This window comes from Seriola aureovittata, chromosome 15, assembly GCF_021018895.1.
Source record: "Seriola aureovittata isolate HTS-2021-v1 ecotype China chromosome 15, ASM2101889v1, whole genome shotgun sequence".
In the NCBI taxonomy this organism is placed as follows: domain Eukaryota; kingdom Metazoa; phylum Chordata; class Actinopteri; order Carangiformes; family Carangidae; genus Seriola; species Seriola aureovittata.
Window position 1 is genome coordinate 22,986,720 of NC_079378.1, and position 18,306 is coordinate 23,005,025.

Here is an 18,306-nt window from a genome sequence, read left to right on the forward strand (position 1 = left end):
TGTGTGTCTGCACAGACGTTTTGTCAGTGACAGAGGTGCAATATTGTTGTCGTCTTAATCATCAGTGCATTATTGGCTCGTTCCCCTGCTGTCGGATGCACGCGGGCCAATCATCCTCGTGCGCGTGTTTTAGTTGTTGAAAGTTAAGCTCAAACATTACTTGTATTTAAATATTTGCACTTTTCCACTTACAGATACATATTGAAATTATTGTGATTACATGTAACACTACTGATCCCTGCCAGCCATGACACACTGTACAGTTTAAGATCAAGAGAAAAGCCGTGGTTCGCCTGTAACGGACCACATTTACTGTGTATCGGTGCGTTCTCACGATCTCCTGTGCTTTTTTGAGGCGTTGCTCTTTACTATCGATCTGCATGTCACAGCATTGCCGCGTGGTTTTTTACTTAAACTAAAAATATGTTTCCATTTTTCCAGTAACTTATTCTCCTGTCTGTGTTAAAATGCTGTAACTGCAGCAACAGGATTGGTTTTGAACAGCTGTTTTCGTTGTGCATATCTATATAATGACAGAATTGTGTGTGTGTGTGTGTGTGTGTGTGTGTGTGTGTGTGTGACTGGGGCAGCGGAGCTCTGGGTTTTACTGCTGAAATGATGCATAAGGCTAAGACTGTAAATCTCATCAGAGCACAGGAGCAGCTTGGACCGTCTTTTCATGCACCCAGCCAACTGGTTATTTAAAAGCTATTTAATATTAATTATTACCTCAGATATGATGAATTATATTTTGGGGCGAATGAAAAACTGGTGCAGAATCCACCGCCATCTATAAAACATGTTTATTTATTTTTTGTTTTTTCATTTGTAATTCCTGAACTTAGTCCAGCATTTGTCAATAGATCCGTATAGGCCACGCCCATTTCCACCTAGAGACAAAACCAGAAAAGAATTTCATAAATTTTTTTTTGCCAGTCCTCACTAAATTTCAAAGTAACATATCTGATTGAACCTGGAACAAGTTTTACTTTTTTTTTGTTTGTTTTTTATAGGTTTACATCTTGAACACTTGATGCAGTTGACTTCTGCACACACCCTTTCAATCAGCTGATTGAGCCTGCTAAATTTCAAGCACATGATTAATTCATTTTAAATGGGTATAAATTAGTGGTCACATATATGATTGTTTTGAAACAGCACAGGTTATCCTTGTAGAGAATCCTAAAACTTACACATTTTGGCTGCTCTCCAGAACTCATCATTTTCCATCTCTGTTTGCTCTCAATGCAGAATACAGGTGTATTAAACATAGTGGATTTGGCAGAGGTTGCAGACTCCAAAATCTTTTCCAGCTTTGTGCTTAGTTACAGCAGTGAAACACAGAAGAAACATTAATGGTTTCCAGTTGCAGCACAGGAAGTGAGTGACAGGACTAATTTCTCATGATTTCAGGTCATTATTATATCCAAAGGAGGAAATGGGTGGAGGACTGTGGGAAGGCGAGTCTGTACATAATACGAAGTCAGGGATGACTGGAGCCGCTGCTGTGTCTTCTGTGACTGTCCTGACGTGTGTGTTGAAGATGCCTGCTGTCTCTGTGTTTCTGGACGTCAGTCTCGTGCCGTCCTGTGCATTTCTCTGAATGTACTCACTCGCCTGCATAAGTCGCTCATATGAAAAACAGACGCATGGCACGTCCCTATGGAATGCAGTTGTTACAATGTAAATATGTACCAATATATATAAAGAAGCTATTTTTTGCATGCTTTTTGTACACCTACACATAACCAGACAATAAAAAAAATAAAAAAATTTGAATCCTTTTTGATATTTTGTCTGTGTTCCTCTTTGCTCGCACTGTGAGACAAAAGAACAAGCAGGAATATCACTGTACATTTTTTATTGAACTCAGTTGTCGATCACAAGGTGCACACAAGGGATGAATCACTCCGACAGTAGTGGTACATCCACACGTGATGTGTGTATATCTTGCTGTGACAAAGACAGTGACAGAGGTAATGGATGACTTACGGATGAGTTGTGTACACACAAGAGCACCCAAGGGCCAGAAATTGTTCTTTCACCCGCACAGATATGGAAACAGTTAAGAGGTGGAGGTTACACCCAGAGTGCACGAACTAAAAGCAAACCGAGCTACACCCAAAAGAGTACACATACGTCTGAGCTACGCCATCGAGAGTCACAGTCACTCGGGGTGGTTTTAAAGAGTGGGAGGACGTTGGTGGTAGAAGATGCTGCTGGAGATCAAAAAAAGAAATAGAGGGCACATAGAGCAATGTCATTTGACGCTGTCCTTTCCAGGCCTGGTCCCTTTTCAGCCCATTTACAGTGTGTGTGTTTTCTTGTCTTGTCTTGCAGGATCTAATGCAGGGCTCCCGCGCAGTACAGCTTCAAATCAGCATGGCTATGGGCCATGGGCTTGAAAGTTTGTCCCCAGGTCACTTCTACACAAGAATAGCAGATGAACAGATCAGCCACCACATAAGTTAAAGCAAATAGGCTTTATTTATTAATCCAAATATCTTACTTTAGATACTTCAGTCTCTATGCTACCTGCCTCTGAATCAGGATCCTGTAAAATAAAAGCCACAGGACATTTAGGCATCTCAGGTAATGTGCCAAAGGATTTGCTTCATCATCACATGACAAAAAAAAAAAAAACTCCACTGTCTGGACTTCTACATACACTCACGTTGGACAGGTCAGTGCCTCGGACTTGTCTTGGATTTGCTTCAAGGGTGTAATAGACACTTGTGTCTAAACCGAGCGACTCGCTGTCAGGCTGTAAATACAAAATGTTCTGCCTGGTTCAGTTACAGAGGAAACTGTCTGGGTGAGATAGGAGGAGATTTCATCTTCTATCAGATAAATGGCTGCACTGTACCATGGTTCTGCAGTGTGCATGGATGTTATGGGCATAAACACAGCATTAATCTGATAGTTGTTGAAAGTTTAATGTTCTTGTGCGCTAACGTGGTTTCTAGTTCTGGTGTGTAGCACTCCTTCACAGCAACTGAAATCCACCCAAAAGATGTTCAGATAGGGAATTAGACAGCTAAAAACTTTCCCCGATGTCTGCTCTGTGTCTGTCTGGACTCCCTTTGTTAAACGCCTCTCTGCTTCCATCTTGTGTTCAGACTGATTACAGTACAGTTTACATGTGATAATCAGGTTTTATGCAGAATAGATCTTACCTGTACTTGTGTATCTGTATATTTGAATTTCATGTTCTTGTAAAATTCTCTTTTTGGCAGCAAATACAGCAGCACCAAGTCACACACTACAGTGGCCTGAAGGATTATTTGAAGAAAGCAGAATTATATTAGTTTGCATGCAAAGTATTTGTCAGACAATAAATAATTATTGCAGGTATGAGTAAGGCTACAACATACCACTCCAAAAATGCCCACTCCAGAGCCTATAGCTGTCAGTGTTGGGATGATGTCAAACTTTCTTGCCTGTGAAGGACAGAGGGCCAATTATTCAAAAGCTTTTTCTCCCTAATTCTCAAGTCAGAAATGAATATGAATGAAAAATATTCAAACTCACCAGTGATTGCACAATGATATCGATTCTAATCCCAAACACTTTGAGAAGAGTTCTTTTCTGAACTTTGTCCTCCAGATAATGCTTCGCATACCTAAAGTGTGTCACAGAATATTTATGACAAAGCATTTCCACATATTCCCACCATCCATTTGAGATGATAATTTTTAGGAACCTGCACAATAACACTCATTTCCCATATAATAAACTATTGTAAAACATCAGGGCTTTTAAGTCTTTAGAATTTAACCAGAACAAATGAAAGGTTTCACGTCCTCCTCCTGAATCATCCAATTAGAGAACAATAAATAAAGGACAGCACGGTATTAAAGGCTACCCATGCAATTAGAGTCAACAATTAGCACTGTCACAATATAAATAATAGCCTGATAATGACGATGCCCGGAGTATGTGTGAACAAAGACATCAGGCTGTGCTCAGAAACGCAGTGACAGTTTGAGACAAATCTCAGCGCCATGTTGAGCTGCTTGACTCAGGGCCAGGAAAGATTATAAACTTCAGGCTGTCTGCACTCCGCACAAACTCAAATGAAGCGAGCAAAAAATAGTACACGGGCTACTGCATATGGAGACAGTATATGGACATGAAAGTAGAAATTCCCATCACCAAGAGACAAGACTAAACAAAATGGTGACAGAGCATCAAACCTGTGTTTGAAAAACTTCTCTTTGGTTAATCTGCTTTCTTGCCAAGAGGTAGAGCTCGACGATATAAAACAGTTAGTCGTTGAACATGAAGCTACAGCCACTGTTAGCTTAGCTTAAGATAGAAAGAGAAACAGCTAGCGTGGCTTATCCAAAGGTAACAAAGTCTTCCTACCAGCTCCTCTGAAGCTCACTAACTAATATATGACATTTGATTTAAGTCACTCGGGGGGAAAAAAAATAAAGTGAAGAGAAGAACAACACTTTGTGGTTTTATGCTGTGTTATAATGTCCCTTAAAGCAGAGCTAGGAGAGCTATTTCCATTCTTTACGCTAAGCTAAGCTAAGCTAAGCTAACCAGCTGCTGACTCCAGCTTCACTCTTAAAAAGCACTGCCATGCAAATTGTATCAATCTCCTCATGTCACTCTCAGCTGAACTCATTTCTCCAAACGTCAAACTATTGCTCAAGCACCACAGTCAGGACCAAGAACACGGCCTTTTCGTGCCGAGTCCACCTGAGTCCATGTCCATTTTATTCACACACCTGAAGTTGTATCCCACTGATGCTCTGGCTTTGTCTGTCTCAGCTGGGTTTCCATACAGACCGTGGAAGTTGTACGTCGGTTTACAGTGTTTTACATCCACATCAAAGTTACATGTCCAGTCGACCACAATGCCAATGGCCCCTCCCTGTCAAGATACAAGCGCATTAATATATCATACAGGTCTCCATTACCACATGAGAAACAAAACGCTAACAATACAAAAAGACAAAACGTGTGCAGCTGTGACTAAATGGACAGAAAATCTGCTTCCAATCCACCTGGAAGTCGTTCCTATCCAGTCAGTGTGGAGTAAAGATGAAACTTACCTCTCGGGCTATTGTTTCAAAATTAAAGCCAGACTGTTTAACTATGTCTCCCAGTCTGAATATTGGACACAGTGGAGCTTCCTTTGGATCGTGGAGGCATTTGCTGATGTATTTGGCGTCAATACCCTCCACCAGATTACTCCTGAAAAGAACGACTGGATATTAGAGAGAAACGTGCAGGAAAACATTATTCTTGCTTGCTTATTTTTTTTTAGCTTGAAGCGACGCTACGCTGTCTCCAAAAATACTGTTGACTGACACCATTTGGGAGTCACTGCTTTGTTCACTTGAAGGCATGATGTCCTCTTTCATCCTTCACCCTCATCTACAGCATGACTGAAGTGGATTTTAAAAAGAGGTCTTAGTTATTTATAAAAGATCAGGTTCTTTCTATTTCATTTAAAACTTGCTTTTACCAACAACATGAGTTTAAAAAGGGTTTCATTAATTATTATCCACCTATCTGTCGCACCTGCTGAAGTAAATGTAGTTTGACATGAATGAGGACCATCACCTTGTGACTTTAAATAAGGGGAAGGTTACAGAGTTTTTGATGAACAGAGTGTAGTTCTCTGCAGACATCAGCAGAGGAGGGCTGGAACGGAAAATAGAAAAGAATCAAACACTTTATGTTGAGGAGCTTCATACAAGTATTCAGCATAAATCATCACAAATTATGTTTGTCCTGTACAGACGATTATTTAATCCCACAAATGGCACAGAATTGCTGCAAATTTCAGTCATCACGTGCATTACAAATCAGTACCAGCGTGCAGTATGAATAATTCAGTGTCTCCACATACTCTGGTATGTTGTGATCGTCCTCCACAGGACACCAGGCCAACACCTCGCAGGTCTTTGTCGTATTCACACAGACTCCCGTCATTTCCCCTTGAAACAGAAACACAATGGAGTTTATCATTGACACCAAATTGAAACTGCAGCAAATGTGTGTCAAGCAGGAAGAAAAAAAAAAAGGCATAGGCTTTAACATTAAAGCAATTCTAAACATCGTCCGCCTCCACTCTCCATCTTATCTTGAATTAGCATCGCAAGCAGCAAGCGAAAAGTCAGACAAAGCAAACGCTGACATAGCTATTTTCCTTTATCTTGCCCCGATCCTAACATATATAACTTCGCTCCACGTGATTAGTTTGTTGGTATCAGTCTCTCTCATCATGTGCTGGATGCGTTCACAGACACTTCTCCAGCAGGCGCTTGGTCACTCCGCTTCAGTCTCTGACCTTTCACCAGCGCCCACTGTGTTTAGCTACAGGGCCCCCCTCCTATGTTTACTTGTCTACAAGCACAGAGACAGTATGTCGCCTCTAAAGGGACACTGGCACCTAAAGGTGAATTTGACTGGTCTAAAACAGACAGATCTAAAGCTTTGGCTGACACTGGTCTTATTGAAGGTGATGTGAGACACAGAGGACTTGAAAGGCTCTGGATTTAACCGTGGGACAGATGGAGGACAATAAATTTATGTAAGTGCTCTTTGAACTGGCTGTCTGTACTGTATGTATGTATGTATGTATGTATGTTTGGACCTATTAAAAAAAGGCTCTGGTCTGGAAGGTTATTTGATTTTAATGTCTCTGTTTGCTTATATTGTGTGAGCTCATACTCACAAGTTAATGTAACATCTGTGCGTGTGTTTATACGTATACATGCACATGTCTACTTGCTTAAGGCAGGGTTGTGCTTGCACGCATCAGTGATCAACAAGCCGTAATACAACACACACACCCACACACACACACACACACACACAATGTGTTTGGCTGCTAAGACTCACATTGTTGATTTTAATCCATTTTTTTCTTAGTGATGGACAAGAGCAGTGTCTGAATTACGTATGAGGTGTTTACTTTAGCAGCGATAGTGATGCGTCAGATCTGGTGTATTTTAGTTTCTACCTTGTGTGTGTGAGCCACAACCCGTTTAGCAAATACACTGCTTCATAACCATAACCTGACATGATCCTCTACCTCCCTCAGTACATCGCAGCCCTGTCACCGGCTTTAAGAAGTTTAAGACAGGCTTTCGGCCCCTGGCAAAACAAAGCACGATAATGAAAATCCAGAGATCTGGACTGATCCGAGTTCGGCCGCAGGCAGACAGACGGTTACTCAGTGAGGGCTGCTGAGATCACACACTGTCAGGCCGTCAGGATTTACCATGTCCCGTACGTTTGAAACTCCCTCCTTCACAGTCGGCATGTGAGCTGCAGTTGTGCTTCCCTTTGAGCTGTATCGTGAACAAGAGAACACTGTCAGCGTGTGTGTGTGTACACAACTATAGGAATGAGGATGTGAAGAAACCAGAACATTTTAAACATGAATACAACACAACAATGTGAGAAGAAGGTTTTGCATTTACTTTCATACTCTGCAGCAAGCAGAAACCGCAGTTTGTCTCATCTTGAAGCCATTAAGTTTAAAAAGACTTTTTCGGCAATTTCACAGCTACAAAATTACCCAATTACACAAACAGTCTCGGAATGAGACGCTGTTTCCGTTTCGTTTTTACTGTTTATGGAAGTGTATCAGTCAGAGAGGGAGTAAACAGAGAGGAAGAAAAAAAAAAAACCAGCGGGAAAGAGAGATGAAAATAAAATATGTGGAAGCACTTTCACATACCTCTGGACATTTTCCCATACTCTGCCCTTCAGTTATAATGTAGTTTGTCATCACCACAAAGGATGAGTCTCCCTGTGGTAAAAGAAAGAACATTTTACATATTCAGATGTATTTGTACCATAAAATGACACAATGCAGTAGTTACTATACAACATGCAAAGTTTATTGTAGGCAGCCTGTAGAACATGAATCAGCTGTTTCCCACTGGTGGCCCAGCTGATATTATAGACACATCTAAACAAATACTTTTTCATCCCCCAGAGAATTCAACTTTAAACAATACTTTATTTTGGGAAATGTGCTTTTTTGGCTTTCTTGAGCTGTAGATAAGAAGGTTGATGGTATCTGTATGTGTTGACCTTGAGCCTGGAGGCTGTTAGCTTAGCATAAAGACTGGTAGCCTGGCTCCGTCTGAAGGGGAAAACAAGACGAGGTCTAAACATATGGCTGTGCTGTGTGTGGTCAATGTGGGAAAATTCAGGATGTAGGTGAAAGCTGTCGTGACAACAACTGACATCATCGCTTCCTATTAGCATTCTGCCTTGTGTCAGCGGGTTTCAGCTTCTATCTGTTTGCTCCTCTCCTTCTCTCTGTGCTCACATATTCAGTGTTTTAATGCAGTTGAATTCACATTAAAGCTGTTCTCATTGACATGTTCTAATGACCGAAACGCATCTCATTAAGACTGCTGCTGCTGCTCTTAACTGAAATAAAACCCTGATTTCATAAACAGTGACGTCCGGCAAAATCACCACACACAGAAATACATAAATACGGACATAAATTAAAGAGGTGAGCTGTGAGTTTAGATATATTTATTTGAAAAATTATCACTCCGGAAAAAAAAGAGAAAACATTAGAGGCAACAGAATGTAATTCTTATTTTGTCCCTCACATTCTCCGTCTGGGTGACGAACTGCAGCTCCGCCTCTCTGCCAGTCTTTGACAAGAGTGGACACAGTGAGAGAGGGCGTTACTGGCACCGATGTTTGTCCAAGACGTTGCTATATTTATCGCTGGATTCTTTTCTTTTTTTTTAAGTCTCTAAATCCAGTGACAAATGTGCTGCAGGTTGTAAACACCCCCTAATAGAAACTAGAATAGATGGCATTTTGACAGCCAATGGGGAAACGCCAACTCAGTCACGTGGTGTTCAGCTGACCAATGGTCGAACTGTGATCACTCAGTCAGTCAGTCTCAGATATTATGGTCCAGCTAATTATCTACCTAGCACCACCTTTAAAAGCTCACTAATTAACATGTTTTATCTCCTTAAAACAGAGCTAGGTGAGCTGCTTCCCCGCCTCCAGTCTTTGTGCTGAGCTCAGCTAACTGGTTGCTGCCTACAGCTTCATACTTGACACAGCCACAAGATGAATATCAGTGTTCTCGTGACTCTGCCGCAATGTAAATACTAAAGAAGTGTTTGCTCTATGTTATATCTTGATCAGTTCAAAACCCAGAGCATCAAAACAAGTTGTGTGTTACTGGACTACTCCTTGGCTGAAGGTCTTCCTGGACAAAGCAAGTCGTAACGTGTTCATTTGTGAGTTTTTAAAAGGTTTTCACACGGAGAACAAAGTGTTGGTGCAGTCTGTGTTGTCCTACAGCTGTGTACCAACTGTACAGATGTTAGCTGTAAGGTAGCAATAGATGCACTGACCATCTGTTGCAGTGCGTCTGTGTGTCTCGGTCTCTGACTGAACAGTTTCCTTTTTCCCTTTATCTCACTAGTATCTTTGAATCAGTTTTATGCCGCCCTGGGAAAATTTGCATTTTATTGTCTTTTGCGCTCAAGCTGTTGTGAAACTGAAGTTGATTATCATTGATATTGTCAAGCAGGAAACAGGATCCTCTACAACAACATGCTGCTTTGGTGTTTATGGTCACACAGGCCAAATTCAGAACATCAAATATTGACTATTAGGTTTCATTTCTCTCAAAATAAATCATTACTACAGGAAAACATCGATTAAAGTGATAAACTCGAGTACAACAACGACCTTCTGTGGAGTTTTCACAGACAAAGGGATGAATTGCAGAATAAAGATACCTACCTGATCAAAGTGTGACTCATTATATCAAAGTGTTCTTTTCATCTTGTTTGGTTTATCATCCCTAACTATGAGCTTATTCCACTCCGAATTAAATAAGGCCCACGCCCATTACAAACCTTCATTGTGTATTCTTTATTTCTTTCCCACAGATAACAGGAGCCAGCAACATTTTAGGCAAACAAAGAAATATATTTGACCAGAGTCCCTTTTGAAAGACTGTTTGCTGACTTCTTTATAAGAAAGCACAGGGACATCTTGATGTTGACAAAGCCATATTATCATCAGGGTTATGACCTACAGTAACTCTTCAACCTGTGTGTGCACCATTCATTGTTACCGCAGTGACTGGATCTAACATAAAATCAAGCTGCCGCGGTCACGTACGTTTTAAAAGTGTGACCAAACCTTGAGCTTTGTCAGAATCTGACCAGTGAGCAGCGCAGCGTTTTGACGTCACTCGTCTCCCTCAGCCTGACGTTTAATCGCTCTGACAGTTTGAATCACGGACTGTGGATGTTGACCTCATGACATCTGACTCTGCCCCAGATTTACTTAAATCCCAGCAATGGTCAGTGATTTGTACCAGGTGCAAAACATCCGCTTGAGAATTAGGAGCCATTTGATCAGCACGCACTAAATGTTCCTGCATGCGCGAAAGGCTTCAGCCGACCAGTCACCAACCTGCGGGGGGAAGACGTAGTCGGCCACGTCCCAGACTCTTTCGCTTCCGTTCACATTGGTGTAGCCCACACCTTTCATTTTGGTGAAGACGGAGCTCACCGCTGTGTCCGTGGACTGGTAGCCTTTCTCGTAGATGAAAACCCACCTGTACGGGACACACAAAGCATCCTGTCAAGCCTGTCAGCACCTCAGACTCCCGCTCCACCCGAGCCAAGCGTCTCACCCCACAGGCAAGGGCATGTATATGGGTGATGTTGACATTTTGCACAGCTATCCCCACATACCAGCAGCAATACCTCAGAGGGACACGTGCGTGTGATTGTGGTTGCGCAACCACCATGATGTTGTACTTCATCATCACTAGGACAAATCGGACATATTGAATCTCAGAGTACAGGCATTTACAGTGTTTTTTTCAAGATGGCAATTTAGCAGTTTCAAAATGATGGCAGTAAACTTACACGTCTGTTAAGCAAGTGAAAATAGATCAGGCAGAAATATATGTGATGTCACAGATGATAGCACAGACCACCAGATAGTTCTTTCAAGAAATCTGAATATCAGCTTGGTTTTCCCTCATTCCTGCCTCATTAATCAACTCACGACCCCTCAGATTAATCTTGTGACCCTTAGAGGGGCCCAACCCTTAAATTGGGAACCAGTAGGCTAAAGTGTAACAGTGTATAAAGTGCGTTATACAGGGCTTACACATTAATGCCCCTGTATTTGCACCTTCGTGTATATTCGTACTTTTGTCATTTTACTTGGACTTTGTCATTGTTGTATTGGTATGTTTACTTAAGTAAAGGATCTGAGTATTTCTTGATAATCTACAAAGACGTTTAAGACCTGCTTCACAACTTCTTCTTTTAACACATTACTGCTTCATATAACAAATGTAAAATAGTCCGTTTTTTGTTCTGGTGAAAAACTGCAGTACTGTCGAGTTGACTCAATTAAGAGCAAGTGCCTGAATCCTTCATCACATGAAAGGATTCCCATCAAGCAGAAACCGGCTTCAGAGTCGGGTGCAGTACTTTTTGATTTCTGCAGAGTGAAGCTTCTCATTGTGTTGCTCAATCTGTGTGCGTGGCCAGGAGGTATGGGTAACAGCTGGTATGCACTGGACAGATAATGTATGTACACACACACACACACACATATACACACACAGGAATATTTTATATACTGTAGGGTGTGAAAAGCAATTATCCCATGGCAGAAGGCCTACAGGACGGCATGCGTTGCAGCACACGTTCATTTATCCGCGCACAATGAAAGCGCCTTACAGCAAACACACGAACAGAGACGTTGTTCAAACTGCAGAAGAAAATAAGGTGCACAATGAGCTAAAAGCCCCAACTTCTATCAGTTGAGAAAATCAAATTATGTAAGTTGGAGCTTACGCTGAAGGGGAAGTGGAGAAAAATAGAGCACATTAACAGAATAAAGAAACCCATGAGCATGAAATAATGGAGGGATGTTCAGAAACAGCGGTCTAAGTGAGATCTGTATCTGCTCCGACGGAGGGAGAATGGGGAGGCAGGGAGGAGGCTTCTTGATGTGTGGGGGGCTTTTTCTTTCCACCATATTGTGGCGCTGAGATTAGTGTTAGCGTTTTGTGAACACAAATTAAAATGACAAAAATCAACCTCCGGCTAATCACTGTGAAACACAAACAGTGAACTGGCAGCTTCGTCAACTTAAGAGTGACAAGATGGGAACCAAGTGAAAGAAGAGTTGCGATCGTTTCCTGAAGCTGCTCATCTCTGTTAAATTAGTCTTTGCTTTTTTTCTTAAGAGATTTACTTTGAATCAGTATATCATATATTTTCCAAACCATTCATGTGCAATTTCTTTTTTTGAATTCATGCAGAGTGGTTGGTCAAGGAAGGAAAATGTTGAGAGAGTGAACGCACAAAAAATAGAAGCATAAAATGAATCTAAAATGAAATGCAAAATTCCTGACAAGACAGCGAGTGATTCACTGGTTCACTGGTTCGGTGCCTTCAGGGACGCAGCCTGAGTGCTGCTCCCACCTGACAGCCTGCTGCCTCAATCCCAGAGAGGAGAATCTGGACAGTTTTATAATCACATCTTCACTCATGCCCATCACTGGCCCAACCTTAATGTGGCCTGATGGCTGAAAAAGGCAGGTGATGGGGGGTCAGGATGCAGGGGAGGCAGCTCCGTCATGCACATGTCATGCCTTGATACCAAGAGAGGCCGAACAGTCGAAAACACTCTTCCCTTTCTTCTTTTTTTTTTTTTTTTTTTTTATCAGTGCGCGGTTCAGACTAAAAAAAGATGTGTCACAGTTATCGCAGCAGAAAAGACTTTCAAGGTTTAAAATTAAAGAAATTATCATAACAAACTTTTTCTGACTCTGGAGATTGTCAAGCTTAGAGCGCCATTAACCACAAAGAGAAAGCAACATTTCAAAATCAGTTTAAATCAGCAGGCTGCTTCCTTTTTTATAAACATAACCTTGCCATTAGCAAGAAAAGATGTTCTTAAATTTGTCTTTTCTTTGGTCGCCATCAACATCAGCAGCAGAAGGTAACATGTCTGTGCGCTGTCTGGCAGGGAATTGGGCAGCAGTTGATTGTTATCTGTGTTAGCATATGCCTCAGCGTGTTCATCACACACAGCTCCTCAGGTTCTGCTGCTCAGAGGTGCAGAGACAGAAAAAACTAAACACACACACACGCACACATACTTATACACATGCACAAACAGCCCATGAGTGATCTCAAACGAACAAAAAAAAAACAAAAAATAGTGCTCTGAGGTGAGATAAAATATCCCTCCCTCTCGGGGAGTGACTTTCCAGTGAATGGCTCCAACATGTCAAAGCAGGTGTGTGGAGGTAGAGAGTGTCCGGTGTGAGTGAGTGAGTCACTGTGCGTAAGATAACAAGCACGCTGCTTTTTTGTCTCGACTTGAGAAGGGCAGATGATAAAAATGATTCTGCCATCACTCACTCAGTCAATACTTTTTTTGCAGTGTCTATTTGCTGTGCAACAGCACCTGGAAAGTTACTGTATCCTGATCAAAAAGTCAAATAAGATTTAAATTTTCTAATATTTTATAATGCAGTGCAAAATGAAGATATCAGGGTTATGTCACTGTAAACAACCCAGCCAGAAGTTGCTGGAATTTGCAGGGTCGCACTGAGAGGTCACGCCTGCATCAAACAAGCTGGAACATGTAAGACAATGCAAATCCTCTCCACAAACAAATCTGCCTGTTGCCCCTTTGAACGGCAAAACAAACGAGACGGTGTATGTGTTGGTCTTACCCGATGATGTAAGCCAGGACCCCCAGCTGGATCAGACGGCACACCACTCCCACCCTCCTGTTCCTCACCAGCACCTGGCGCGGGGTCTCATACTCAAAGAAGAAGTCGGAGAGGGCGTTGGTGATTTGGCTCTTCATCTTCTCTCATCGGCTGACCCACAGAGAAGAGGGTCTCTCTCTTCACCCCGCTCGCATATAAGCACCCACACTCCAGTTCCTCTTCTCCCCCCCCGGTCGCCTCTGCTTCGTTCCTCACTGGTGGCGAGGATCCTCTGCCTCCTCTCATAAGTGACGTCTGAAGCCTTTCATGAGAAGTCCTGAAGTGTTGGACTTCCTCCTTCCCCCCGCTGCTTTATCTCTCTCCCTCCCTCTCTCCCTCCCTCTGACTCTTTCTCTCTCTCTCTCCCTCTCTCTCTCTCTCTCTGCACGGGGTCATTTGTGCACCTTCCCATTCACCTCTTCGCTGCAGCCTCTGACTTTTCATTGCACCTCTCTTATCTCTTTTCTCATACACCACATTTGGACATTTTTTGGAACTCACTCTTGACTTGGTTGCAAGTTCAAATAGCTCAACAGCTGCCACACAAGCACTGGACCTCCCTCTGTGTGTGTGTGTATGTGCGTGTGTGTGTGTGTGCGCAATCAAACCTTATCGTCTCCACTGACACTCTCTTCCTGCATGCTAGGCAGAGATAGAAAGCACATAAGCTCAACATAAACACACAGTGCTTATGCTTCAGTTCAGCTTGTTTGTCTGCTCCCGTGTCACCATTTGCAGACATTAAGCCTTCTTATGTTTTATCGTCATTTTTTTGTGGAGGGGGCACAGTTTAGGTTTCTCACCCCACTCGACAATTCACTCTCCCCTTTCATATACTGTGAGGTGCTTTGCATTTCTTATCTTCACTCTCGGAGGAGAGGAAGTGGCGAAACTAAACGGCTAATTATAATAAAAGTGAACCATTTCATTTCTGTATGAATAAGTTGAAATATTAAGAATATTACATAAAAGGTTATTCTCGTCTTCAAAAATGTTTTTCTCACTTGTGTGCAGCGCTTTTTCTAATCTCCAGAGATTAGGGAACGGAACATCTTATTTTGGAATCGTGTTTAAAATCCAAATCTAAATCTGGTTAAGCCCATTCCAAGAGAGAGAGAGAGAGATAGAGGAATATACATCGGAACCTGTCACAAAATGGCCATGCATAGATTTTAGTAGGATTATAGCAAGGAACCAAAAATCTGAAATCGCTGTCTCGTTCACTGATTCACTGCTACTCTATTGTGAGCAGTAAATTTGGATTTCACACACTTACTAATCATTGTCATTTAGTGCCATCACTATCAGCTGTAAAAAAAAAAAAAAAAAGAAAAAGAAAAAGTAGTGCACATGCCAGGCACGTTTCTTTCTTCATTTGATTGTGCATTGTTTAGGGCACGAGGCCGATGCAGTGGAAACATCTACGCATCATTTACACACTTTAACAACAGCAGACTGACGCTGCTATATGGGCTAATTCCAGTCTACAGCCACACTAGCAGCTCTGAGGGGCTGTGCTTGTGCACAGCAGTTTGTCTGAGCTAATGTAATGAAACCATATTCACTGTCCTAGATGAGAATACCAACATTTGCAAATTAGCACTATAAAGATCAAATACAGGCTGAGGCTGATGGGCATGCCATTAGTCATTAGTGTGGAGATTTGAAATCCATCAGATTGAGTGGAGATATTTCAGCCCGGACCAAAGTGGTGAATTTAAGTCTCAGGTTGATGAGTTAGTTGATGTCGACAGAGATGGAAAGATGCAATAATGAAGCAAGTAAATTGGAGATTATCTTAATTTATTCCCATGCAGCATCAGACTGGCAGGTTGTCCATGACTGTCACTGATTAGGTCTAAAAGAGGATTTCTAATCTGTATTGAAGAACCGGAGGGTTACTGAGGTGACTGCATTGTTGGGTCAACTACATGGAGGAGAAAAAAGGAACATCAAATAATTACAAAATAGCGAGCGCTACAGAGTCATTCAGGCCTTCATTGTGTCACAAGCAAAAACATACTGAACAAAAAAACACCATTAGTAAAACACCACGCGGAGGTTTGAAGGAGGGGCTGTGTTTTAACTGCTGCCATGAGATCTCACAGTGGGTAAACTGAACACGCAACATGTAAACACAGACAAGCCAGTCATGACTCAGACTTTCTCCCAAAGAAGGGCAAAGAATTTCATTTCCCCTGAAGGAGAAATTGAAAACGCTGTTCACTGCTTCATTAGTTGCACCTGACCGAACAACATGTCAATCACATTACTGACGCAACTCCTCTGCATCGTTCATAATTTACATAATATCCTGTGTGTTGCCACATGATTGTCCTGAAAGGGCAAGTCATGTGATGTAATGTAGGTGTGTGATGCCCTGCCCTGATTATTACAGGGAAGGTTTAATACTGAGTTATCTGAGGACCCCCCCCCCCGGGCTCCAGATGTTAATGCTGTTGTTTCAAATCACCCCTGTTGACACCCGGACCGGAGGCAGGAGAGGGTGATAATAATATGTCTAATTGCTAATAATTAAAGAGGAAGATGACGACATAGTTTCACTGTCGAAATACTTCCGTTATTTCTGTAGAGCTCGAGAACCTAAAATAGTTAGGAAATTCAAAAAACCTTTAATTCAGTGACAGATTTCAATCCACCATCAAATATGAGCTAATCATTTCATATCAAATAGTCCCAATATCTCAGTGGATTATCTTCTCTGTGTATTCCCTAATACAATCACTTTGATTAATGAGTTGCTTTCAGTTGTGAACAGTGTTTAAAACATTTGAAAAGGTTTTTTATCTTATCTTATCTTATTAATAGGGCCGGCCAACAATTAAAAATCATTTTATTGATTTTATGAGGAGTCATGTTGTGACCATGTGATCATAATGTGTTATCATTTCACAATTCCAGCCACATTAGAGAAGCACAGTGGACTAAATCTAGCATGAAAGGTGTATTTTATTGGGGCCCAAAAGTTAATGAAGATTTAAAACGTCTCAATAAAAATTTGCCCCAGTGTCTCACCTGGTAGAGCGCGTATCATGAGGGTGTAGTCTAACCGCAGCGGTTCGAGTCCGACCCATGGCCCTTTGCTCTCCCCGACTTTCCTGTCTCTCTCTCACTGTCGCTGTCAGAATAAAGGCAAAAAATGCTCTAAAACATAAATAGAGAAAGAAGAAACAGTAGTGTAAGTATAAGTTGGTGAGCATTAGCTTGCTGTAAACAGAGTGGTTTAATGGAGGAGGGTAAACTGATGCTACAGATAAGAACAGGGACGACTGACGGCCTTCTGTCACTGTCACTTCTGATCTGATAACACAACAAAAACACATTTCAGAACATTAGTGTTATATATATATATATTTCTGCTTTCCTCAGCAGCATCAAGATTATTCACTGCAAAATGAATCCACCTCACATTCAGCCCTTCATGTAATTCTAGATATCTGTCTTGACATCCATCAGCATTAACTTATACTCCTCCATCAAACAACTCAGTGTTTACTACAAGCTCACAACAAAAAAAACAATTAGTGTGTGTTTCCTGCTGTACAAACAAAATGTCTTAAAGCTGCAGGAAGTCGGTCACACATGTATCTGAATGTGCAGTAAATAGAAGATGAAAGTTTGTCGACATGTTCGTGGCTGCCATTAGCTCATGTCCGTGGTGAGTTGTGAGTTGGTTCAATGAGGATTAAAGTACTGTGCACAGACAAATTATCCATTAGATTAGGGATAATTATAAAAGTAATAATCATAACTATATTACTTATAACAATTCTAACAATTTGGATAAGCAGTGACCATACAGCTAGACTTATTTTTAAACTGACTTAAATAATATATCACAAAATAATGCAAATTTTTGCATAGACATAACATTTCTGTTTATTTCTGTTTATAAATGTATTTTTATTCAAATGTGGTGATATATCTGTACATATTAGAACACCACAGAAGCAGCACTGTTGTTCTACTATCCAGTAAAACATTCAGCTTTACCTTTTGACAACTTGTAGCAACAGAATTATCATTAAAGTATTATATTTCAACTCTGAGAACAAATTTAATCTTCCAGGAATTACAACACTTACATCAAAGCCAGTGGCAAATTACCAAAGGACTTGCTGAGACAGAACTGTGCGGGTGGACAGCACATAGTTACTGGCAGGTCTTACCTGCTGGGCAGGTCCGCACAGCTCAGTAAATGTCAGAGCAAAATGACATTGTAAACTGACCATGTATTCAAATTAAGTTATTATCATATTTAATTTAATAAAAGGTTACATAAGCAAAGGCATCTGTAACATTTGTGTTTATTCAAATCAAGCCCTTCACTCTGTTTGGCATCCCATCCCCTGTGTGTTGTTTTTGTTGCATTTCTGGATTTGGCTCATGTGTCCAGTTTGTTCTTTCTTTCTTGTATGTGTTTTCATGTTTGTGGTGTTTTTGTGTTTTGAGTGTGTTTGCCTTAATGCTGAAACAGAAAACACACCTTAGTTCTCACC

The 18,306-nt window shown here is 41.4% G+C and overlaps 2 protein-coding genes across 10 annotated transcripts in view; one reads left to right on the plus strand and one right to left on the minus strand.

Annotated features, from left to right (window-relative positions):
* camkk1a (calcium/calmodulin-dependent protein kinase kinase 1, alpha a) overlaps positions 1-1,784 on the plus strand; it is a 62,793-nt gene extending 61,009 nt beyond the window's left edge. For all 5 annotated transcript variants that reach the window (XM_056396752.1, XM_056396751.1, XM_056396754.1 and 2 more), the window contains one exon: positions 1,414-1,784. The gene's annotated coding sequence lies outside the window, so the exon portion shown is untranslated. The remainder of the gene's footprint in view (positions 1-1,413) is intronic.
* On the minus strand, positions 800-14,082 carry p2rx1 (purinergic receptor P2X, ligand-gated ion channel, 1). 5 transcript variants are annotated; one of them, XM_056396757.1, is made up of 14 exons: positions 13,748-14,082; positions 10,447-10,591; positions 7,709-7,780; positions 7,259-7,316; positions 5,870-5,957; positions 5,581-5,661; positions 5,067-5,208; positions 4,740-4,885; positions 3,532-3,622; positions 3,375-3,440; positions 3,177-3,272; positions 2,669-2,764; positions 2,510-2,554; positions 800-2,426 (listed from the first exon to the last, which is right to left on the minus strand). In XM_056396757.1, exons 1-14 carry the CDS (start codon positions 13,882-13,884, stop codon positions 2,421-2,423), a joined length of 1,269 nt encoding a protein of 422 aa, XP_056252732.1. In that variant the 5' UTR covers positions 13,885-14,082; the 3' UTR covers positions 800-2,420. The 5 variants fall into 5 exon arrangements, with proteins under 5 accessions (XP_056252732.1, XP_056252731.1, XP_056252730.1 ...); XM_056396756.1 differs by having other exon boundaries at positions 2,675-2,764; positions 7,247-7,316; XM_056396755.1 differs by having other exon boundaries at positions 7,247-7,316.
* Between the last annotated feature and the right edge of the window lie 4,224 nt (positions 14,083-18,306).

Excerpts from the sequence above, each read along its gene's own strand:
- p2rx1 (XM_056396755.1), bottom strand. The coding sequence starts at position 13,884 with ATGAAGAGCCAAATCACCAACGCCCTCTCCGACTTCTTCTTTGAGTAT. Across the intron at positions 10,592-13,747 it reads GTCCTGGCTTACATCATCGG|GTGGGTTTTCATCTACGAGA; the intron begins GTAAGACCAACA and ends TGTCCCGTACAG. Across the intron at positions 7,781-10,446 it reads ACTACGTCTTCCCCCCGCAG|GGAGACTCATCCTTTGTGGT; the intron begins GTTGGTGACTGG and ends CTTTTACCACAG.